At 40.3% G+C, this 26169-nt stretch overlaps 1 protein-coding gene across 22 annotated transcripts in view; it reads right to left on the reverse strand.

The window, feature by feature from the left end:
• Window positions 1–2615: 2615 nt before the first annotated feature.
• Window positions 2616–26169, reverse strand: part of mef2a (myocyte enhancer factor 2A) — a 63949-nt gene continuing 40395 nt past the window's right edge. For 3 of the 22 annotated variants that reach the window (XM_023955835.1, XM_023955836.1, XM_023955837.1), the window contains exons 4-13: window positions 20044–20175; window positions 19842–19976; window positions 19274–19306; window positions 18366–18588; window positions 17129–17188; window positions 10645–10829; window positions 7003–7026; window positions 5527–5656; window positions 5272–5395; window positions 2616–4257 (exon numbers count right to left, since the gene is read on the reverse strand). In XM_023955835.1, coding sequence (XP_023811603.1) covers window positions 3921–4257; window positions 5272–5395; window positions 5527–5656; window positions 7003–7026; window positions 10645–10829; window positions 17129–17188; window positions 18366–18588; window positions 19274–19306; window positions 19842–19976; window positions 20044–20175 — 1383 coding nt within the window. In that variant the 3' untranslated portion in view covers window positions 2616–3920. Of the gene's footprint in view, window positions 4258–5271; window positions 5396–5526; window positions 5657–7002; window positions 7027–9163; window positions 9606–9729; window positions 9827–9859; window positions 10229–10644; window positions 10830–17128; window positions 17189–18365; window positions 18589–19273; window positions 19307–19841; window positions 19977–20043; window positions 20176–23697; window positions 25002–26169 lie in introns of those variants that run through there. The other 19 variants (XM_023955843.1, XM_023955844.1, XM_023955855.1 and 16 more) reach the window with 18 other exon arrangements.

A 26169-nucleotide genomic window follows, 5' to 3' on the forward strand; every position in this document is an offset into this window, starting at 1 on the left:
TGTGTTTGGCACCGGAGCAGCCACCAGTATGTGAATGTGTGTGTGAATGTGTGTGTGACTGGGTGAGTGAGTGGGTCGGTGACCGTAAAAGCGTTTTGTCCTTGTAGGTAGAAAAGTGCTATACAAGTATACACCATTTAAACCCAAATGCATGCAGTTCAATCAGATTTTTACAATATGTCTTCTTTCAAGGACAAATTGACCTAAAAACCTCACAGTTATTTTAGAACCAGTTATTTCAATAAAAAAGAAAAGATGCTTTTCTTAAATTACTATTAAAAAAGAAAAAAGAAAAGATGCTTTTCTTAAAATACTATTAAAGTCACAGCACTTTTTCATAGCGAGTAAGTTTGTTTCAATAAAATCTCAAATGTTTTCTGATATTTTCTTCACTAAATTCGCAGCGTGGAAGAGAATAAAACGTTCTTGATCCCACAAAGGGGAAATTACCTTATTATTATATTAACTTTTACCTATTCGTATTTTAATTTCATGAGATTTATATATAAAAAAACTAACTGACGTTTAATCTAAACACAAAAATACACCACATCAAATCCTAAACTGGTTTAACACTGATGTTTTTTTCTTATATAACCAGCATTGCTTGGCCTGCTTATCTTCACACATTCCAAGATGAAAAAATACAGTCGATAGAAAAGACAGAGATCGGAGAGTGCGTACACTGAGGTGTTTAATAACGTTAACAGTTTCTACTGTTCGTGACTTCACAGGAGAACAAATTCTATGAAAGAGTTCCGTTTTTAACAGAATGAAAGACATGAATTAAGATTACACATTAAAAGCCAATATTTGCAGTTTTGTGTAGAATACAAATCTTGTACAATGACGTCTAGCATAGTATCTTCATCGTTTCATAAAAAGTTCACTTGAACATTTATTGTATGCTGAAAATAAAATAACACAACCAAAAGGGAAACAAAATGCAGATTAACTTAAAATCTATTTAGAATTTTTTTTGTTTTAACAAATAATTTCATTGTTGGCAACAAAGTCCAGCTTGTGCCGCCAAACGGTCTGAGCCTTCAAACCGAAAACAGCTTCTTTATTTAAGTGAGCATTAAACTACAAACACTTATCAAACACGACGTTCTGCTTATAAAAGCCATGAAGCAAAGCAGTGTACTCTTGCACAGCAAAGTGAAGACAATCCTCTGCAGAGGTTCTATGATTACCCTTTTCCTTTCACATTCACCACTTGAGCACAACTCGGACATACAACCTAAAGAGCCACGTATATCACAGTGCATTCGCCATGCGATCTCTTGTGTGAGTCCGTTTTGAGAAGAGGCAGGCTTGGTCAAGTCTGAGAGAAATCTGCATCATCTTCAAAAAAAACAAAAAAAATGGTGCAGTTTCTCATTGGGATAAGGCATTTCCTATCTGTGCATATCAATAGAGTAACTACAAAACACCCTGATATGTTTATCAAGTGCTAAAATACACATTTAGCTATGAGGTGATGCTGCGAGAAGAGGCAGGAACATTTGTGTTGCACTGATTTCTTATTGCTACGTTCCCCTGCTGCGTTAAACTGAATTACAATGAGCTTCATTCAATTTCCTTTTGGTTCAAATATGCATGCTTACTAATGCATGAGTGTGAAGAGGTTTCCCAAAGACATTGATTCAGTGGCACTTCAGAATAGGCGGATAACAGTCTAATATTCTTTGTCCTGGTGGATTGTAAACTAAGCGAACTGCAATGAATCTATTGAGAACATTTTAAAGTGAATCAGGGTTTAAACTGCATAGATCTGTATGGTCTTATAGTATGGGACTAATGATGGGACGGAGTATGTCACAGAGACACACAAGGCGTGCCATGGCAAATGCACAGCGATATCTCTCTTGTGCAGCAAACTTTATTTTTGACAAATGTGTGCCTCTCAGCAGTGAGATTGAAGTCATTGTGCTAGGTTGTGGCTCCAAATGAGATGAGAGTGGTTTTAATAGATACAAACTGTTTTTTTAATCACCTTTTTTAGGGTTTGATATGAACGACTAAACCACTAACTGAAAGAACCTTAAAAACCCACACCGATAAAAATCTTGTTTTTGGTGTTCTGAACATGTTCTTGTGGCATTTTTCTAATGATGGAGGACATACATAAAGAAATTAAAGCTTCATTTTGCATTTCTGAGTATTTCTTTATTCAAATTATTTTGAATCAGGACCAGACCAAACATTTCTATTTGAAAAAGATCGTATTTGTTAAATAGATAATATGCTGGGCTGGCTTTAAACTAGCTGGAAAGCGTGTAAACAGATAGCAAAGTTATGGATGACGGGAAGAGGGGCTGGGGTTGCTCTTCGCTAAAGGTCCTGTCCATGACTCAGAGGGAAATTTCTAATGAACTGTTGTTGCTCTGCAGGAATTAAGTCCTAGAAAATTTTATTTTGGCTAAAACATCATAATTAAATGCCCACTGGGAACGCTTTTAAGATAGACCAAAAGTGAGACTTGAAATTACAAGTCTATTTATGGAATAATAATTATTTTAAAAGGTGAAGAATTGATCTGAACTTCATGTGCACAGGAGATAAAACACGACTCATTTTTCCAATTAGGAGTCAGGATGTTGGGGATTTCCTTTTTTGCTCAAAAATATTAGATGATCTTCAACCTCACCGCATTTGTTGTTACCTTGTCTTCAAGACAAACAAATCACCACAACGAAGACAAATTAAACCAACTGCAACCAAAACACAACATGTCATCTTGATGATTCAATTGAGAAGAGACCAAAAGAACAAACATAAAAATGCAGATATTGACCAGTGACTTGTTTCTTTCTGAAGGGTTCACTCTAGTGAACTTGGCTGTAAACCACAAAAATATACCTTTCCTTGAAATCTGCCACTATACAGTACATTAAGCGTGTACTCACATCCTGCTTCTGTATAATAAAGTCCCTATTTACACAACCAAAGATGTCTGGCTCAAATTTTCTGTGGTAAAAACAAAATGTTCATGGCTTCAGATATCAATTTAAGATTCGGTTGACACGAATCACAACAAAAGTAGAAAACAATAAAACCTGTTTGAGAGACGGGGGGGGGGGGGCTTCAACTGAACTGTTAGGAAATCATAGAAGCTAACAAAGCAAAAAAAAAAACTTTGGCTTATGTTACTGATGAACTGTTACACATATGTCCACATGTTGACTATCGCAGCAGCTCAACTGGACACGTTTGCATCATTTTAATTGTGTAATTATCTGACTTCTAAATCATAACAGAATAGTTGCACCATTATTGCAATGTTTTTTTTTCTATTGTTTTAGCCTCTTACGTTTTTGTTTCGTGTGCGCTCAAGTAGTCTCACTTGTTTTTAGGACTTCTGGGATGAGATTTTATCATTACTCTGCATGTCAACTGGTCAGCGGAATCAATCAATCAATCAACAGAAGACGCCACTTGAGATAAAGGTTGTGTGTGGTTACGTTGTTTTCAAGATCGACCTTGCAGTGAACACTGTTCACATTGACCGCTTTTAACCTGAAAGCAACACATTTCTGCCTGATTGTTTGCAAACTTGCGAGTACAACAGTAAAAAAGCAACTACAGGTAAATCTAGACCAGTAACTACAATATTCTACTGCTTATTGTTTAATAATCTTTCATGAACATAACTCTTCTGCAGATCTGAGTTGCACCAAGTACCTGGTACCACCTGCTTGTGCACAGAATTCAGTCCAGCCACCTACTCTTCATTTTTTTCATTCTACTTTATCAGAATTTACCTAAGCCTCCACATAAAACGTTACACCTCAGCCTTACAAATTGATGTGAGTTGAATAATAGTATAATGGTAGCTGTGTTTTCCTTCTTCCATACCCATAACTAACCATTCTTCTCTCTAGCTAGCAGCTAGTTGAAGGCAGGATGAGGGCTTTCTATGTCACCCACGTGTCCATGCGCAAGCGCTTGACCGATGGGTTCTCCCTGTCCTCCGAGCCGGCAGGGGGCCTGCCGAGACCCAGTGGGGAGTGGAAATCCGGCCTATGGTCTTCACGGTCGCTGCCGTCGTACGAGCTGCAAGATGAGCTGAGGCTGTCAGCAGGCGACCGTCCCAAACCCTCCTGTCGGCTGGAGCCTTGCTGCGGCTGTTGTGGGGGGAAACCAGAGGGGGTGATTCGCTCCCGCGGTGGAGAAATGGGCTCGGACTTGATGTTTATGCTCTGGTTGGTGCTGATGGAAAGGTTGGAGCCCTGAGGTAGGTGGCCTCCACCACTACAGCGGAGACATGCAAGACATGTTGCACCACGTTAAAAATAACAATAAAATCAATGTGAGGAGCAATTGTATGAAAAAAAAGTGGAAATACGGATGACTCAAGGCCCGTACACACCGGGACGAATTTTCGCGCGCGCGATATTCGCCGACGTTTAACGCCTCGTGACTAAACAAAGGGCACCAATGTGGGTGTGCACAGTGACGCGAAAAAACGCCACGCGTCACAGCGTCACTTTTTAAAAAACGCCTCGGGTTCGTTTTTTTGGTTTGACGCGCCGCGTCAAAAACTATACGACCAATGAGAATGGCGCTTTTGCACACGTGTCTGGAGCTTCTGAAGTTACAGTAAAACACAACTTGGGGGCGCTCAAACACAAAACTGCCTTTCTGAGCACATATACCAACGAAGAAGATATACGCCAAGTAGCGTCTACACTGCCGCGAAGAAATAATGACGGACATTCTAAAATATCCCCAAAAACGCTCATGATACATTTTCAGCTCTTGTACCAGTCGATAAAACTCCCCATGTTCTTCTCTTCTCGTAACTATGGGATGTACTCAAAATCGGCGTCTTTTCCGGCGTCTTTCATCATTCAACAGAACAATAATTTCTTCATCGCTGGAGCTGGAGCTGGAGCTACTGGTGCTGGAAATATTCATGTTTTCTTTGTTTGATTCTGACAATCGCGTAAATACTTGCTCTCTTCTTCTAAGTGAAAAGCGACTTTAAGAAGCGTAAAGTTGCGCAGCGCCACCTTGTGTACAGGGGTATTTCTGATTTACATTAAGCGCCATCTAATGTCAGGGAATTAAATTGCATGTTCACTCGGCTCATCGTCAGCGAAAATCACCTGGTTGTGAACACAAAAAACGTGGCAAAAAACGGCTGGCGAATATTCGTCCCTGTGTGTACGGGCCTTCAGAGTGAAATCACAAGCATCGTGGGCGTTGCTTTTATGTTGGGGGCATCTAGAGAGCGTGCCTTTGTTTGTTAAGTGTGCTACTTACACCAAAGAATTAAGAGCTGCCTGGCCCAGTTGATGCTGCTGCCATGCCGACATGGAGCCGAGCGAGAGCCCATGAGAGCTGAAGCTCTGCAGGGAGGAGAGCTCTGCGCCGCCCATGGAGAACTCTGAAAAACAAAAGCAGAAAGATTTTACATTGAACACTGTGAGTCACTGAGAAACATGGAGCAATCAGCAGCGTGTCCTACAAGCATTCCCCACAGAGGAAGCTGAGGCAGGGAGTGGGAAAACGACTCACCAGCCGGGTTGTAGGAGGTGGGCATGCCTGAGTAGATCAGGCCCTGAGGGGGGAGGCTGGGGGTGGTAACAGACACAACAGGAGTTGCGAGAGGCTGGTTGGACTGGGAACTGTGGATCCTCTGGGTGTGCTGGAAAACAAACACACACACAAAAACACAAAGAAGAAGCCTTAAAAGCCTGTTAAGATGGATTTTTTTAAACATGCAACTACCATACACTTTTATTTTTATAATAATTAGGAATTTGATTCATAGTTTACTTTCTGTTTGGCCAAAATGAACCACAAGGTGGCAGTGTAGATCTATGTCAAGGAATTGCAGGACTTTCCTCAGCAATCATTTTAAATCTACCAGCAAAAAAAAATATAGCTAACTATACATTTGATCATCTTTGCTTACTTATTTTAAAAAAAATGGCAAATTATGCAACATTTATTCTAAAAAAAAGTTAAATGGCTACCAAAGCAATGACAAATAATTTACTGAAAGCAATAGGATTTTAACCCTTTAGAGCCCAGACCTAATTTCTTTAAAAAATAACATCATGTGGAATTTAATGTTATTGGTGGACCACAGAGCACATTTCTAATATTTTTCCATCATACTGATGTCACCATGGGTTCTTGTGAGTTGACCTGTGTTAAAACCTGATATGTATATTTAGAACTTTAAAATATGTCTAAAAACATTCAAGGAGAGTATCTGTAAACACGTTAGTGGGCTCTCCGAAACAATTCATCCGAGAAAAGAACCCCTTTAAAAAGAACAAAATCATGTTACACACTCACATAAAACCCAATCAAGGTGGTGCATGAGGATAACATAAATGACGCACTTGAATTCCCAGCGTGACGCACAGCGGTGGTTTTTTAGTGCAGTGACTGCTGACATTCGGGCCACACAAACACACCTACACAGCTTAGTGTGGTCATGCAGCAAACTGTGCTGTGAGCAACCGGTGCTTCCGAAGCTTAATGATCAAAAGCAGATATACCGGGTCGCAACTGCTACTAGCAAACATATGTGCAGCTGTCCACGCCGACGTCTGAGTCCCACATTGCATCACATTGTTGATGGCTTCCTTGAATTGTTCCAGCATCATCCAGCCAAATGACTTCATCGAGCTCCGGTATCTCACACAATGATTTCATGTATGATGTAACGTCCTCTCCCTTAGTTATTACTCAAGAATTTTCTATATGTTAAAACAAACGGAGTCACTTTACTTCTTAAGCCCAGATACGGCCTTCTTGCTTTCACACTCGAACACGCAGACACCGGAGAGGTGGTGTAAGACAAACGTGAAGCTAAAACTGCAATAATCACAAGCAAAACCCAAAGCATGCAGTGTTAAAATATTATGCTGCTTGAATTTCTGCTGTCTGGCTGCCTTCTCTGCAAACAGTGCAGCATCTCCGATCACCAGAAGCAGGTTAACACGTCAACTCTTTCCTCGCAAATTTGTCGACACTCACCAAATCCATTTCCTCCAACTCTGACTGCTCTCAGCAGAAGAAAGAAGAGAGTGACAGAGAAAAAGTGGAACAACTGTAAAACATTTTAGGGAAATGGTGCCGGAGATCAAGGTTTCACTGTAAACAGAACAATAATATAAAGAAGTTGACTTTAAAATCCTGAAAAGTAGAGGCACTAATAACATTACATGAATTAAAGAATGAATTCTTAGTGTTCCACCGTCCAGTAGAGACAATAAAGCTAAAAAGTTTGAGTAGTCTGTAAAGAGAAAGACATTCCAACTAAAGTTCTAGTGTATTATAAAAAACTTTCAGGGTAAGTGGGATTTGAATCGGCATCACCCCAATCTCCAGTAACTTCAGAAAAGCCGGCTTTCCGAGCAAAGAGCTTCTGTGGAGGAGGAGGAGCGACAAAAAGCCCGTCTTCCTCTGGTGCGGTGGAACATACTGTGACCAGGCCAGCGCTCTTAATACCCACACTCAATCAATAGCAGAAGGAAGACACGACAAGGGCGACAAGATATTATCTGGCTCATACCCTGGGCCCCTGATTAAGTCTTCATCTACACTCTGTCACAGTGAGATGTGATTAATTTAATACCATTATGGCCTAATGACAGGCTGTCTGCAGACCTGCCACAGCCTGCACCCTCCACCGCCTCCACCATCCTAAAATGTGACGCTGGGTCGGACAGGAAAGAACCAACGCTTCATCCGGCTCCTTACCTGCTTTGCTTCTGCAGCACAAGAGGTGCTGTGTACATTCTACGACCCCACAGGGTGACATGTGTTAAGGCATTTACGGTGGATGAGAGCTGGACTGAGTGACCCCTCCCCCTTGACGCTCCAAACAGGAAGTACAGGCTGGAGCCAAGGAACCGTATCAACAGACTTCTATTTCTCTATTGAGAAATAAACATGTATTTGTCAGAAAAACCATTCTTGCTCTGGTGCCTTTTTATAACATTTTCTTGTTGATCCTAGGCCTGCACAATATACCGCAAATTTATCGTTATCGCAATATCCAGCTCTGCAATATGCATATCGCAAAAGACGGCGAATATCGCAATAAATCGCAAACCCAAAATGTGTTAAAACAATCTTCTAGCAGCTTGAAGCATTTAACGAATCAAATAAATCCCTTTATGCTTTGACCAATCAGATGGACGCCTTCCCATTGTTGACCAATCAGATGGAGGCCTATTATGTTAACCCTGGTCCTGAAGAGCCTCAACCCTGCCTGTTTTCCAGCTCTCCTTAACCAGCTTGCTGTTGATTGGCTGACTCAAGTGATTTCACATCCTGATTAACTGAACACACCTGATTTTGGTTATCATTATCGAGCAGTCTAGGGAGAATTGGAAAACAGACAGGGTTGAGGCTCTTGAGGACCAGGGTTAGCCACCCTGACGTTTGTCCCCCATGTCGATGAAGGTCATTTGGAGTATAATTTTTAAACTGTTGCAATGAAATGGGAATGATGTTTTTGTTTATTTTTCTATTTGTTTATTTACCGCAAATTTATCGTTATCGCAATATTGATCACTAATATCGCATATCGCAAGTTTTCCTCATATCGTGCAGCCCTAGTTGATCCTATTTTTTTTTCTCTCTCACTCTTGACTGGCGAGAGTGGTTGCTATAGAAACGATCACTCAGACCGACTTGGACAAGTAGCTTAGGCTACTGACACTGTCTGGCTCCAACATGGCGGCATCTGTAATGCAAAAATATAACAACTGAATTGACTGTATTTTGTTGGAGCCAGAAGTAAGCCGTTATCTATGGGTGATGTCACATTCACTCAGTCCAGGTCTCATTTACAGTCAACGGTTGAAACACCACGCTAAGCTTCATTTGTGCAAAGAAGGAACATCCTCCATGACCAGGGAGTCCACATACACAGACAACAAGCTGCTGGAATGTTTATCTCTTCCGTGGATGCTGACATATTTTCACTCTGATGAGATCTTAACCCCTTAGTGCTAGAATTTATTTTGAACTATGACAAAAAAAATGTCAATCATCTTTTTGTATTCAAGTAGGTGCTAAATTAAGTTGAGATACTAAATCTGACAATAACGCATAAAATGAGATATAAATTTAGGTTTGTCACTAATCGACAACATAGGCATCCACAAAAAAAGAAAACACCTGTTCCCATTTCCAGAATAAAGAGACTTTTATTTATGCAACACAGTTATTTCCAGTAGATTCACTCCAATGACTGACAGAAACCTCTACCATGGACTAAAAAACACATTCAAAATTCAGTGGATTTGTCCTTTCATTCAGAAAGTGTTTGTTGCTTCAGTCTAATTGTGAATTGTAGTAAAGCAATTAATGTTTTTGTGTGGGCATCCTTCCACATCTGAGTCTGGCCCTTTCATTGTGGAAATCTTCAGCGTTGACGCTCATTTACCACCACTGGTCAGTATCCCTCAGCATCTGCATGGACTTCCTGTGCAGGAATGGCTTTGTCTGGACCTCAGCGGTTCTTCCTCTTAAACTGCTGTTCAAGAGATAGGGACTGCTGGCCTCCCTCCTGCAGCTGCAGCTCTGGTTCTTAGATGTTTATGATGCGTCTCATCAGTCTTCCATCACTGTTGCCGATTTAGAAAAACGAAATCAATTTCGAAAAGAGCAGCATTTTTACCTTTTCACACAGTTCCATTCATAAAGATCACAAACAAGCTGAAACTCTGCACAACATGATTCTTTAATCACTTGCTGGTCCAGGAGGAGATTCTTCATCACGGTCACAGAGACATCTGTCCTCACTGTCCTCAGGTGGAGCGCTGCGCCATGGTCCATAAGGTGCTCTCTATAGAATGAAGTCACATTCATTTTTAGAACAGATCTAAAGAACAATAATGGACAGTAATCTCATTTACATCTCCACAATTTTACTGAAATCTCTATAAATAATCTGTGGAATAGTAGCTGAATGCCGTTTTGGCGCCATTTTTACAGGCGTAACATTTTCTTTGTAGCCTGCAGTTTTGCTTTCGCGACAAATACAAACATCTTTAAAATATTGACCATAGGTAATTTCCTGCTTTGTGGTAGTGAGACAAGTAGTCAATAAGTATTCACATAGTTTTATCTTTGCATAACTCACCTTAGATTGGAAGATTTTTGCAGGATTGTTTGCAGAAAAAAAGTGATCCAGCGCGCGATGGACTTTGCATCCAAAAATGGGATGTTGCTCCGCCTCTGACCCTTCCTACGAGAAACTAATGCTTAAGAACAGGTTCCTAGGTATATATTGAAAGTAAATCAACCAGGCGCTGATAAATACGGATGGTATTTTGGATCCATTTACAGCAAAATCGGTTAGTGGCAAGAACGGCACTTTTCTTCAAACATCAGTAAGATTCTATACCATTCTGGTTTGCAAACATTTCAAATGTGGTGTCATTTGAGCACATGCGCTGCTCAAATGACCAGCTTTCCTTTTCCAGGTTAACAAAGTTCTTGGCAAGGTGACAACCTCATGCTGCTACAATGATGTGACACCAGTGAAGCTTGACACGTGATCTGAAAGTCTTCAGAAGGAGGCTCCCGTCTGCCTTGCAGCAGTCACACTCCAAAGCCCTCAAGCCTCAGATTCTGACGTGCAGCAGTGTGCTCTGCACTCACCAGCGGGGGCATCATCCCTTTGCTTGATGGAGGGATAACAACCCTAAGGTCTGGCTTGCGGCTTCCCATTCCCATGTTCCCTCCGGGGGGTGGTGGAGACTTGGCGGGCATGACTTTACCCAAGCCATTGCCGCTGGCCGTGCTGAGGAGGCCCGGCGAGCCCCTGGAGTTAACGAAGCCGTTCCCTGCAGCGGGAAATGGTAACAGAAACGCATCATGAAATTATGGACTGTGACTGACAACACTTGCAGTCATCAAGCAAACCCTTGGCTCTGTGTTGCTCTGCAGCTTGCTGCAGAGCGCGGCGTTAAGTGTTTCCGACCCTCTGGGAAGTTTTAATCGACTCAGATAATTATCCTGCACATTTACAAAAATAAAACGTCCATTTCAAAATTGATGAGCCTTTTATTTTTTATTGAGAGTGATCACATCAAAGGCTTTTTTTGGGCATCTTGGGATGGTGAAGTTCACTGACAAATGTACTGTGACTGCTTATAAGAAAGACGTGGGGCCATAACAGTTGAATAAATACAGTAAAACACTGTCTTATTTTGCTTGTAGCTTTAGTCACGAACACAGCAGCATGTTGTTAGATTTGTATTTCAACTTTCACACATTCATGCTCATAGTCATAAGTCATTTCCTTTTTCTTTCTACCTTTTTTACCCTCTTCTAATATTTTCAAGATAGGATGATTCTTAGCATCTCATTATAACTCCTACTCTATTCCACAACCAATGAATTTGTGAAAGGGTAACTGTTATCACTGGGTGCGGACAGATCATTAAAATGCAGTTCCAAAGCCTACTTGAGAAATAATTTTCACAACATTTTTAAGTGTTACCGACTTCAGATGCTGCTTTTTTGTGTGAAGGCTGGACACATTGCACGTAGAGTATTTCAGATCTACAACAAAATAACTCACAAAAGGGAAACGAAACAGGTGTGGTAGTCTGTATAGCTCACAGGTCTGCAGTGTGATTTGTTAGCTTGTGCAAACACACTTTGAAACATATGGCAGTGAATAGTTCTGAGAACCACCAGTGCTTTATGCGAGTAGAATCTCCCTTTGATACAAAAAAACAACTGTTTGGTTTTTAAGAGGGGGGGGAAAAAAGGATTAACTGTATCTTTTACAACATCAGCGGATCAGTAACACTTCAACAAGTTGCTGACTTCTCTATTGTGCTCAGTGTACCCCTGCAAAACAAAAAGTGTGTGCACACCAAGGAGACTGTTGCGTATGCACATAATAGAACAATAGCCCCAGTGACTACAGATAAGGAGGGCAACAATTCATGGTCCAATAAACAGTTATGAAGCCCACAATAGTATCTCACAGCTGAATCAACAGTGTGTACAAGCAGCCATCGCCGTCAACCCTGGCTTTGATCGCACCGGACTTGGCTGCTGCAAGAAAACAGTGTTTACAGAATTAGTACAGTAAATGTCCGGAGCCCCTAAAATAGCAAGCCTGATTAAAAGCAGTGAGGATGTCATCCAGCGAGAAGTTAGCGAAAATAGGATTTTGCGCGAAGGAATGGACTGTAATGTGGCAAATTGGCAAATAAAGGCTGGTCTGACGACAGACGATGATCAGAGTTATTTTACTTGAACAGAAATCTGCCCAGAACACGACGCTATTGTTGGAGGGAATGACAAACAGGTTGTTTTTCACAACATATTGACTTAAAAGAGGGAACCAGCAACCCTATCATTAGTGAATGATCTGTTCTGTGTGCTTAGCCGCAACTATCCCACGTTGTTGTTGTGATTCCAAACTCTGGGTTACTCACGCTTTGAATGATTCATGCCCAGTATGTCACGTTAGTTAGTTCTCTGGTCGGGCTCTCTTTATCCAGGCCACTAACATTTAAAAGGACAACATAGTGTTTCAAATGTCGAGTAATGCAAACGCTTAAAGACCCACTCAAATTAAAATTGTGTTTTTAATATAATCTTGTGGCATTTTTCTCATGATGGAGAACCTACATTAAATTTAAAATTTCAATTCTGAGTATTTCTTTAAACAAATTGTTGTGAATAGGGCATAATAAAAACAGCTTACTTGTTACATAGTAAATAAACTGGGCGGGTCACAAGCTCCCTGCTCCATTCCATTCTGATGCATCCACAAATACATCCATGTTTATCTTCATTTTCCTCATCTGCACAGGCATCCGACTCCAAACTGTACGGCTGGATCGCTGGCCATTTTTGTTGCATTGCTAATGTTAGGTTGGGGGTGTGAGGGGCTGTAAGCTAGCAGGAGAGCGGGTAAACTGATGGATGTCCCGCCTAGAACTCTGAGGCATATTTCTGATGAACTACTGCAGCTCTGCAGAAACTATGTCCTATAAAACGACACAGGTTTTTCGATTTTGGCTAAAAACGGCATAATCATAGTTTAAAGACCATTGGGAGCGCTTTTAAAATTGATCAAATGATGATCGGAGTGGGACTTTAATCTCAAAACACACTGGATTACTTTTAACACAAAGCTAATGAACTGTGCCTGCAACAATTGTGAGACATTCAGACTAATATTCATTAAAAACAGTTACTGTAGTGAGGTTTGTGAGCCAAATTAACAGGTTCAAATAGTTCTTCTTTTTATTTTTCCAAGATATTTAACTAAACTTTTATGTGCTAAAAAAAGACAACAAAAAATGTGCTTTAATGGACTAAAAGCAGAAGCTTGTTTCAGTCAAATATGCAGGACTGTTTCATTAATGTAGTCTGGAGGTCAGACTGTCATAGAGTGAGGACTGATCTTGGTCAGAACAAAAAACCCACTTTTACCATTCAAACCTTTATTTATTCATCTGTTCACTTTTCCTTTCGTGCCATTTCTACATTTATACTTTTGAGAAAAGAAGGCTCCAAGCACTGCAGTTAAATCTAGCCTGATTACTATAATATTGGACCTCACATGACTTTATTTTACTGCATTATTAGGACATGGTCTTAAACAATTAAACTGATGATTTTAAATCCACATTTAACTGCCTAAGTCAAAAAAACAAATTAAAACATGTAAGAAGCAGAGCTTCAGTGTGACTGAAATATTTTGATAAGTACATTTATGAAACAGAGACTAAGCAAAAGATCAAATTTGAGCCACAAAGTTAGTTTGAGCAAAGATGACAACCACAAGTTGACACGGAGCAGGGACGGATCCCCTTGTTTTCCTGATCCCCCCCTCTCCCCATTGCTCTGTTTTCACACTTTGAGAGAGTGGTTGTGTCTGCAGATTCTGTTCATTGTCCTAAATTAATCATATGGTCTAGAGAAGGGCATTATGCAAGACCTTGTGTTGCATTTAAAGTTCAGCGAAAGCAAAAAAAAAAAACAACAACAAAGACATAAAGTAATTTTCTTCTTTTATTTTGCAATTCACACATAAATCTACTATTCATGATTTTTTTAAATGTTTCTAAAAACCTGGTGTGTTTAGTGACAAGAAAACCAGCAGATGGTTTATATTAGAGGACACAGTAAGAAAACAACAACAATTTGATGGAAAAGACTGTACATCAAGTTTTCCCTCCATTTTACACTTATTTAATTTCATCACTTAGTGATAACACTGCCAAGCTAGTGAGGAGCTATCACGTAACATATCTTCCATCTGCCCCCTTTGAAACGGCTGCACTCTGGGCAGAGTTGCAACTTGTGAAAAAGCATAAATATGTCAGGAATGGTCATCTGACATTAGTCCCAGGGAGGTTCGCCCTCCTTGTAGTCTCTAATTTTCTACATACTTGGTACAAACAACAGGTGCAACATGCTCGCGCTTTGCCAAATACTGATGCCTCCAGGCTCGGACACTACCCTGCCTATGGTTCGATAACCAAACTTAAGTGAATCATTTTAAAATGCTGTCATTGGTTGCCAATGGATCTTGTTGGGACAGTAAGATCTGATATATCTTCATGTGAAAAAGTTGATATTTGTTGAAAGTCATTTAGTTCATGCTGCTTTACAGCAGAAATACTGCTTGAAGGACAGGGAGTGAGTCAGAAAGAGTCAAACTGCACCTGCCTGCAGAACTCTCATACTACATTTTAGCGATGACAGCCCACTCTGGTCATTGTGTACCTAGGACTTAGTGGGATGACATGGCATGAATACCGTCAGGGTTATGCTGGTGTAGGCAACTGACTGTGCCTCTATGGCCTTCTAAGGGCTGCCCTGGGTAGTGGGGGGGAAACAGATGCACCTGTCAATAGATTGACAGAAACAGAAGGAGGGAAAACTACGTTGAGGTGACAAGTTTAAAGAAAGCACTGTGGTCGTTCACCTGTCAATAGCAGGGGACAAGATAATAGCTGTAATGCATTAACCTACTTGCTATCACTTTTTTAGTAAAACTCCCACAAATGCAGCTGGAGTTCCCTTCATTGAAATAAAGATCTATTACTCCTTTAACACCGAAGATTTAGCTCCAGTGTTGACTAGCGTAACTTTTCAACTGTTCATGCAATTAACATATTCCCAACAGAGTCTAAAGAGAAAAGCAGCCTTGTGCTTTTCACTTAAGAAACTTTACGTTTTGTAGCATATCCGTGCAAAGCGGATATGAAAAGCTGCACTCCTCTTTATCAGAACGATCTGATTCACGTTGATCAAGTAAACGGTCGAAGTGTTACAGTATATCAAAGAATGTGTGTTATTAAGATGTCACTGGCAACATCTCCAGAGTTAAAGGAATAAATTACACCTATGGCATCCGATCAACTATATTACCAAAGGTATTCGCTCACCAATCGAAGTGGTCAGAATCAAGTGTCCTAATCACTTGGCCTGGCCACAGTTGTATAAAATCAAGCACTCAGGCATGCAGACTGTTTTTACAAACATTTGTGAAAGAATGAGCCACTTTCAGGAGCTCAGTGAATTCCAGGGTGGAACTGTCATCGGATGCCACCTGTGCAACAACTCCCATCATGAAATTTCCTCACTCCTAAATATTCCACAGTCAACTGTCAGCTCTTTCAGAACAAAATTTATGAGTTTGGGAACAACAGCAACTCAGCCACCAAGCTGTAGCCCATGTAAACTGACGGAGAGGGGTCAGCGGATGCTGAAGCGCATAGTGTAAAGAGGTGGTTGACCTGTGGTCAATTGCTACCAAGCTCCAAACTTCATGTGACTTCAGATTAACCCAAGTACAGTATGCAGGGAGCTTCATGGAATGGGTTTCCTTGGCCGAGCAGCTGCATCCAAGCCACACATCACCAAGTGCAATGCAAAGCGTTGGATGCAATGGTGTAAAGCATGCAGCCACTGGACTCTAGAGAAGTGGAGAATCATTCTCTGTAGTGACGAATCACGCTTTTCCATCTGGCAATCTGATGGACGAGTCTAGATTTGGAGGTTGCTAGGAGAATGGTACATTTTGGACTGTATTGTGTCGGGTGTGAAATTTGGTGGAGGAGGTATTATGGTGTGGGGTTGTTTTTCAATACTTGGGGTTGGCCATTTAGTTCCAGTAAAAGGAACTGACTGCTTCAGTATACGAAAACATTTTGGACAAAACCAATCCCCCCCAACTTGTGGGAACAGTTTGGAGCGGGCCCCGCGACCAAAATTCCGATAAACACACTCTTCAACCTTGTAGACAACCCTCCCAGAAGAGTTGAAGCTGTAATAGCTGCAAAAGGGGGGCCAACATCATATTGAACTCTATGGGTTAGGAATGGGATGGCACTTCAGTTCATATGTGAGTCATGGCAGGTGAGTCAATACTTTTGGTAATATAGTGTATACATCAGGCATGTCCAAAGTCCGGCATGGGCCTAATCCAGCATTTAAATTTCCAATGGATTTCAGGGTCATAAAATGCTACTCCAGCTCGTTCTAAGAACTACAATTTCTTGATTGTGATTGGCTAATTTATGTTATAAGCCTTTGTAAATCTGTGGCAAGAACTCGTGGCTACTTGACCATCAGAGCCTTAAGGGCCGAATGAAAACATAATGTTGGTTTCTGTGATCAAAACCACAGTGGTTTGTACTTTTGAATAAGATAACCGTTTGTATTATTTTCCTGTTCACATGATTGAACCCATATTTATTGTTTCCAAAAGGTTTTTTATTTTTATTTTGAGGCTTTAAATAAGAAATTCAGAGTAAGTTTGGTAAAAATGTATTTACTGTAGATATAATACTGTTCTATGTGAAGGAATAAAAAGTTGCAATTGCAAAAAAAATGTTCATTGACTAGTTCATTTGCATTTATTGTTATTATAAGGATTTAAAGAATCGTTGGCCCTCACACATTTTCAACTCACCAAAACTGACCCTCTTTGCAAAAAGTTTGGACAGCACTAATATACATGGTGACTATTAACTTTGGGTCTGTAATAGATATCTGGTAAGTGGTCTGTAAGTTCTTACTAACAGATAGACTTCTCATGCTAAGCATGAGGCCTATTGGGCAGAGGTACAGAAAGTTAACGAACCTCTTCTAAAGAACTTACCCGCTGGGCTGGAGCCCGAGCCACTTGGCACTGAAAGGTCTGTGGTATCCAGCATGCCACCTAATGAGATGCACAGAGTGACATGATTACCCATCTGCATCCTTTTGAAAGATAGCAGAAGTGTGTGATGGAGATGCCAGACCGGACATGAAACTGTCACACAGATCTATCCTCTCAAGCACAAAAAAGAGTGGCTTGTGTTCCATCAGTGTCATCACGGTGGGAAAATTGTTAAATATATTATTCAGAAGAGCAGCATCAGCGTGTTGTTTATGCTTAGCATGCTTATAAGAAGGAGCTCATGGTTGCAGCTTTCCAATTTAAGTTTGCATTTTCAGCATGCAAGTATCATGGTATTGGACAGCGGGATGTTTTTTCTGAGTGCCACCAAGCTGATGTTTTTGCACATAAAACTAAAAGTCAGCGTAAAGTTGAATTTCTTTTTTCAGTTTTTGAAACATGCTTATCTGATGTGACCTGTGCCAATGAAGAAAAACAAAGAGAGACGTGTGGATGACTGCACATTAAAAAGGAGTTATTTTCAGGAACAGGCATTCAGTAAACCCACCCTGCAAGTGGGTAGATACTAAGCAGTTTCGATGTGTGGTTAAAATTGAAAGAGGTATTTCACACCTACAGCTTGGGCTTCCATCGAATGCTGAGCAAAAAAGCCATTTGGACTGTGTAAGCCAAAGCAACCAAACAAGTCAGAATGAGATCACTTTACCAAAACACTTGTATGGTTAATGGTGTGATAATGAGCATTTTAGGGCAGTGGGAAAAAAGACCTCAAAAAAATTAGTTAAACCGTGTCAGTTTAAAATGGCTTGAGATCACAAGTCTTCAGGGCCATTGTGGTAGACATCCATCCATCACTAGCATTTGTCCAAATAATGAGACAGAAAGTGTGAAAGCAGCCCCATTGGTGTGGGCTAGGTGAGAGGCAAGAGCTAGTCTTTGGAAATAAATGCGTCTGGCCGCACATCACTAGCAACTTTTTTTTTTTTTTTAAACCAAGGAAGAAGTAATTTTTCTCATGTCTTTGTTGTTTTCACAAAGCTAAACATTTAACACAGACATGGGAGTTACAGTATATTAATCTTCTCAATCAATTAGAACCAGAACATCCGGGACAACTTGCTGCCACAACACACATCCACACAGGCACTCATCCAAAAAATTGTAATACAAAAAAAAAAGCAAGTGAACAAACTGATTGAGCTTGTTGCTCACTAACCTGCACCACCTGTACTGGTGGGCCTCTGAGATCCTCCACCGGATCCAGCATTCCTGTGCACGGAGGTCTGTGGTGGGGAGAGCATCCCACTCTCACTCAGCGAGGCAGTGGCTGCTGCAAGGGCTTGGCTGCCCTGATTCCCTCCCGCCTGGTACATGGCATTTGGATTGGAAACCGGCACGGCCACATGCATGGAAAAGTTCTGCTGGGGCAACGCTGTGGGCTAAAAGAAACAGACAAACACAAATATTAACACGCAGCGCATGCCGAAACACAAGCTCTGATGACTGTGATGGATGGGTCAGTAGCTATTGTGGGATCATAAACCGCCAAGTTTCCCAGAGGGGTTACTTTTAATGATGTCATGAAGTCAAAACCATTTTAAATGCAGTACATTAAAAAAAACAAAAAACAGGATATACTACTTTTCAACTGTAAACACTTTAAAAAGCTTTATTACAAAATAAATACAGAAAATACAGAATGTCAATAATAAAGAGCATACACAAAACACAGAGAGCAAATAACCACATGACATGCATACAGCTGATCACTTCAGCATTGCAACAGTCAGCACTTAAGACACAGCTTCCACCATTTACAACAACAAGCTGGAGTTTGTTTCCCTCCAAAGCAGACAATGGTGAGATCTACAGCTACGAGAATCCCAACTCATTCGCATCTGCCTCCACAGTGCTGACTGTGCTAAAAGAGTTAAGTGAGAACAACAGGTGCCGGTGAAAGCGCTTCACCACAGAGTTATCCAGTCAGCCAGGCTGGCGTTGTAATTAGTTTGTTAATGGCAAAGTGGTGTTCTTCATGTCAGGAAAGAAAAGAAAACAGCTGCTAAGTAGCATATGATGTTGCACAAGTCTAAAACTGTCATGCATGATAAGATCACAAAAGACCTGTGACATTTTCGATCGTCCGCTGATGTGCTCCTTGAAGCAGAGCAGATACACTCTGTTATTTTTCAAAAAGAATTATTTTTGAACTTTTTTTTTTAAGTTACTACACTGTGAGGAAAAAGTTAAGGCAAAAAAATGTAACAGAAAAATATTTTTTTTGTTATACAAGTCCATGACTCCAAAAAAAAAGTATTTTTAGGAAAAATAAAATAATATACTTAGTATATGTCCTGCCTGTTCTTATCATATTAATACACACGGGGCTTTATTTTTAAAAAGCCATAAGTGCAAAAATAGCGTGCAATATTTCTAACAGAAACATGCAACATTTGAACCTTTTAATTACGTGTGATCTTATCAGGGTGTGCCAGAACAAATCAACAGGAGTGCACACCCAGTTATGGATGCATTTTTCTAAAGGTACAGTAGTTGTGAAAGAAGTTAAAAAAAAAAAAAAAGTTTCTGGAGGGATAACACCAAGAGAGAAGAGTTAAGTGAGCAAAAAAGAAAAAAAAAGGAAGAAAGAATATCCTTTGTTAAGCAAGAACATTCCATATACAGTACTTACGATTTTATGATTTCTCATCATATTATCAAACTCTTCATTAATTTTTTTATACTTTTCTTCTGTGTGAGGAGTGAGGACATATGAGGCATCAGGGTCCGGGCTATCACAACCTCTGTGTTCTTTCTTGTTTAGCGCCTGTAGTGAACATCAACATAAAGACAGGAATGAACACAAAATAGCAGAGGGCAGGAAAAGTACTTACACCACAGCGCTTGTACATTAAATCACTCTCTTCGCTTAGTTTGCCGAAATGGTCGTCCATGAGGGGGCTGTGCCCGAAACAGTCATCGGGATCAGGACTAGCACAGTCATTATGGCCTTTGTTTCTCAATTTCTGAAATGAAATTGCACATTTAAAATGACAAAAAAAAAAAAATAATACAAAAATGTGGCTCTACGTTTTGCTACTTTTCTCCCACAGTGCTGTGACAATATTTTGGACTTATTTTGGAAGCAACAATACAATAAAAGAGAAATGTTACTGCATGAATATATAATTTGTGGCAAAGAAAAAATGGGAGTAACTAAAAAAAAAGAATGAGTCCTGCAGCAGATGGTGCGTCACCTATAGAAGTCTCAACTATCTTCGTCATATTATGGAGCTGCTCTGGGTCTGTATGAAGGTGCCGTCTTAGCCAAATTTTGGTCAAAATGTTTAAGAACAATTGAACAGCCAATTGTTTAAGTTTTGCATAATGTGTTCATTAAAAAAAAAAGTATCCTGACGTTGAACATAAACACATGATGCAGCAATGACGGGCTGTTAAACTGCTTTACCTCAGAGTGATAAAAGAAAAAAAGGTGAGATGTTGCTTCATTTTGTCATACATAATAGGAATGAAAGTCCTCAATTTTTCCTTTTCTTCTTTTTGAGTACCGTCTTCTCCCTCTATGTGTGATTTTTTTTTCTTTATGCGTGTGTTCATTTTTCATTTCATTTCAGTTCCCATAATCCATCCATCTGGAGGATGGCACATCCAGGCTGTTCCTCGGTACGGCTGTCACTAGTGGGATCTTTCTCACAGTTAATGCATGAATAGAAGTGATTATCAAATGTGGTTAAATGTGCTTATCTGAGCATGAAATTGAGCAATTAGAATAAAAGCAAAGAGCTAGTAAGGGTAGTGTGCTGTGGATTTATGAAGAGAATACTCTAACTTCTGAGGGGGGAAAATATATCAGACAACTAAACACTTTCTTTCTGACTGTTCTCTGCTCCTCATTACAGCTCTGAATAGCTGTGTTAACAAGACTTGCTGACAGCATGTGACAGCTTGTGATATCAAGGAAGTGTACATCAAAACATGATTTATGTGAAGCTCTGAAGCCTCCTCTATCGGGCTGCTGCAGGTCCACACCGGCTCCCTGCCCTCTCTATGGATTGCCTTGGGGGGCCTCGTCTTTACAGGAAGGTCAGTGGCTTCTGTGGATGCGAGGGTCAGAATGTGAGCCGGAGAAGAAGAACCTATACTCACTAATGAGACCTCACTCTCTGCATCTGGTCCCTATCAAATGGTAGTGTGGAAAATGTGTCTGTGTGCGCATGAGAGTAACAGAAACTATATGAGTGGGAGTGCGTAGCGCATATGTGCAATGACTGTATGTTGTGTGAGGCAAGCAAAGGGGTGGGGGTTAGTGCTACAGCTGCTGCATCCTCTGACAGTGATCTGACAGCACACTTAGGTCTTTTCAGACAATGTGACTAACCCATTGTCACTCACCACAACCTCAATATAAGCTACATCTCCTAAAACCTGTGGCTTGGCACTACAAAGCTCCTGCATTGCGCTTCTGCTCTTTAATATCAGTTGATGTAAATTTGCTTCAGGCTCCACCTCTTTACTAATTATTCATAGCATGAAATTGTCTGAGGTGCTATTTTTTAGGCATAACAACAATGTTAATCAGCACCATACAGACAGGACTGTGTCAACAGTGAAGATGGAAAGAAGGAAGTTGGGAAAAAATACCCACACATACGGAGTGTCCACAATGCCCGAAGGAGACCGAGAGAAAGAACTGGATAATGAATGACTGTTGCCGCACCACAGATACATTACTGCTTGGTGTGGTACAGAGCAGAGACATTCTTCTCATTCTGAGAAAACGCCTTGCTGGTTCATTTCCTGTTTACTAAGGCACCCTCTTTAGTTAGGGTCCTGAAAGGCCTGTGTTTACTGGAGTTAAACTATGCACTTTCTCCATGAGGGAGTCAAAGATCTGATCTCAACCTGCAAATTTAAGTTTGAACCTGCTTATTATGGGAAATATTGTGGTTGGACTGGTCGGGCACAGCTGCGCAAGATGGGCAATGTTGTGCTACTTTCACAACAAGATTGGCCAGTCTTCAGCGGGACACACCCATTGGCCTGAGCCATGTAGGGAGGGGTTGTAAAGCACTGTGGGTGAGCAGAACCAAACTGGAGCACTTGGGAGCAGACACAACTCAGACCTAGTCCAAAGCAATAAAAAAAACTAGGTGTACTGCATTATACTTCTCAAAAATGTTTATGAAGAATGTTATGTATGGACATGGTTAATGCTAATTAAACGTTCAAGTCAGAGAACATAAATGCAATTCTTTATTCGTTGACTCTGAGAGTTTTGGATGCCCCAAAGAGACTCCCAACAGCTTCTAGTTAATGGATCACTAAGTAAGCACATGGCCAAACAGGTGCAAGTCTTCCAAACACCTGTCGAGACATAGATTCACATACTGGCCAATCAGAAGCCATCCAGCAAATTCATGACCATGGCAGGGGGTAGCCCCAGAGGGCACCCAACCAACAGATCCGCTATGTTCCCATGTATTTCTATGACAGACACAAGAGAATTTCCCACTCTGACTCACTAATACAGTGAAACCGCAAAAAAACTATAATTTACCAATTGTTGTAATAATATTCTGATTAAAATCGTTTTAATAGACATGCAATAAAGGGATAGGAACAAACTATTTTGTCAAACAAGTTTGAAGAATTATTGGTAAAAAAATCAAATATAAGCACGGAGTAATTGATTACAGTATCTCTTTTGGACAAACCCCTCTTTGAGTGTGTCTCTTCATGTCCATCAGGGTGCTTATGTGATACATCAACTTCACTTAGAAATGTTTTCCACAGCGGAAAGCTTTAAAGCTTTGTTATTGACCATTGTTATTAACCTTGCTGTTACCATGAGCAACCGTTGGGCAAAGTAAGTGCCTCCTCAAGTTTGTAGTACATGTTCAGTGCAGGAGGCTGAAAAAGCAGTGAGAAGAAAATGTACAAAATATTAACAGTAAAAAGTTTTATGCTGGGTTTAAAATACCAGATTTGCTTTGATATTTATCATTTATTAGTTATGTCTTTATTATTTTACAAATTAAGCCATAAAAATTGGCATAAACCACCAACAGAACCTCTCTGCTTCTTAAGAATCGTCAGAGAAATAAGTCTGAACAATTAGTGCTGCAATAACTCATCTATGTAAATCATTTATGTAACTTGTTTATAAAGTGTACAACAGCGTACAAGTAAATGGTGGGGAAAAGAAGGCATGTAGTGGTTAAAAGTCTCTATTCACATTTGTGGGGGAGACAAGAGCGCATGACTTTACCACAAGTTCTGAACCACTCGAAGCAGCTTTGTGATTTGGAGTCAAAAAGGAGCTTTAAAATAGCATTGGTTATAGGAAAAGAACCTACTGCCTGGTTCACCAACGCTCAGATACAAAGCCATTTATGGGAAAATAGCCTGTAGAGAAATAAAGTGAAGTACATCATGAATGTTTAATCCATTGAGTTTCTCCTCAAGCCTTCCCCTAAGTACACAGAAGCTATAGTTTAACCAGTTGCTGTACTGCGGCCACCCCTCACCTCATTTTAGCTGGAACACCAGCGCCTCTCACGTTGCACTGCTGTGAACCACCACTGGTACCTGCTGCTACACCAGGCAAGATTGCATGATAATCCTTATGACGTTGCTATTGTGTCCGAGCCGTTCCACATAATGCACTTCTCAAAGAACTTCTTTGAACCCGATCGCACCAAGAAATCAGCATAGAGGGCTAGCTGATAGGAAGGCTTTTATCTACTAAGGGATATTTACTGTTACATAACACCTAACAAGACTTCCCCTACCATCATGTTCCCTTTCCCCTGTGGTGTAGTACTCTGCACTTGAGGGGGAAAAAACAAGCTCTTTTTTTTTTTGGTTTGGTTTCTGTTCTGAATCTGATTCAGTCCAACACTAGGTTACTGTATTAAAGGAATCCTTCTCTAGCCATTTGTCACCACACATTGTGATGTGTGAGAAAATGAATATTAGATAAGGAGGACTGTGTAATTCACATTTTTCCTTTAACCCCGTGATAATTACACATTGCAAAAAAGGGTTGATATCAGGATATGAGGCTGGATTAATGTTCTTTCTTTAGATAACTCTATTGAGTCACTGACAGAAAAAGCAGCAGAAAAGAGAAAAGCTGACAGCTCGACTGTTGCATTATGTTTCAGCATTGTTTTCTTGCAGCTGCCAAAGACCCAACATACAGTGGCCTCCAATAATTTATTTGCTTTTGGCCTAAACATCTGTACCTATATTTGTGAATTCAGAAAAAGGCAGATCATGTTTAAGATTAAATATGTTTGGTCTAAATATGGAAATTGATGTTCCCTGTTATTAAACTCCCATTAGTTGTCATACATCTGTGTGTGTGAAATTTGTTCTCCACTGAGGGAGCGGTGACAAAGCCACGCTCCAGAACCATTTGGTAGTTTAACCCCCTTATCCAACCCCTTCATGTTGAGTATCAAGCAGGGAGGCACTGAGTCCCATTAGAAACTCTTTGGTATGACTCCACTGTGAATTTGAACTCATAACCTTCCAATGTCAAGGCAGATACACTCCCACAAGGCCACTGAATTCATCAGTAAAAGTGTATTATTTTAATGTTGTCATAACAGTGTGGTGATTCGCTTTGTCATTTTTCTAGATTTTTTTAAATCTTGTGCTTTAGATTAAAATTCTTTTTCACACCACTTTTACAGATAATGTTACGTTTGGGACTTCAATTTAAATCTATTTTCTGTCCACCAATGAAGTACTTCCAGGTTGCATGTAAAGCTATCCTCCATGCACATTCATTTTATTTTATTTTTTTCCAAAGCATGTGACTTATTAGGTTAAAAAGTGTTTTTCTTATTAATTATAATCATAATGACCACTTTTTCCGGTGCACTTTTTTAAAACGAAAGACCAGTTTATAATCCTGAGCGCCTTTTATATGAATTAATTCTGGTTGTGTTTACTGATGTTGAAGTGATTTTGAGAGGTACACGGTGCTCCGTCCAAATGTTTGGTTGAGTGTTATTATGAATACGCTGATGTGTAGCTGTGTCAGATTGTGTTTTTTTATGTTATCCGTTGGGACTTAGCATAGTCACAGTAACTTTTGTTTTTACAGTATTTGTCTGTTTTTTCCTTATGTTGCAAACAAGGTTGGGAGTTACAGATATTGTGACTATGCCTGATGTGTAACATGTTCGTAACAAGTTTTATGACTACTCTGAATCCAATAATCATCATGATTCATCTGACTGATGGACTTATCTCTGATTCTTTTGTATCACTTAGTGTACCTTGTAGCTCAGCACACCTAATAAATGACATAAGTTTGAAAATACAACATTAATTGACGGTACGGCTTATGAACCGGTGCGCCCTATAGTGGGAAAAATAGGTACTGTGTTTTCTTTTTGCATCAGTGGGGTGTTTTTATAGTTTTGCTTTGTGGAATTCTCACACATTATCGAAAGGCTAAAATTAATTTAGCTTTTTCCTAATTGCTGTTAATTTTGTCATTTTTTGTTAAACTTGTGTTACATTTTTAAAAGAAACTTAAGGTGTCCAAACTGCTAACGAAAGTGTAGTTTTTGAGGGATTCTAATCTAAATATTTAACATAAACAAACAACTACACATAAAAAGATTTACATATGACCCAACAGCATATTTCAAATCTTCTGCTCTGTCTCCCTGTTTTGTGTCTCCCTGGTCACTGAGTGGATCATTAGTTGTCGGGGCCATTGAAACCGTACCCTCAACCCTGAACTCCCATTCCTGCTTCCCTCTAAAATATTCATGAGGACAATTAGGAGTTCCGATAAGATGAGTATGGAGGACTCGGGGGCACGTGGCCAAGAAGGCAGGATGTTACTTCTTTTCACCAACACTCTATACCCTCAACACAGACCCGTCTTCATCAATCTGTGGCCTGACAGCCCGTCTTTTCACCCCGAGTCAAGCCAGGTGCTCATGAGAATGTGGTAAAGTGCCATTCTGCCATCC

The sequence above is a fragment of the Oryzias latipes genome, chromosome 6, assembly GCF_002234675.1.
Source record: "Oryzias latipes chromosome 6, ASM223467v1".
In the NCBI taxonomy this organism is placed as follows: domain Eukaryota; kingdom Metazoa; phylum Chordata; class Actinopteri; order Beloniformes; family Adrianichthyidae; genus Oryzias; species Oryzias latipes.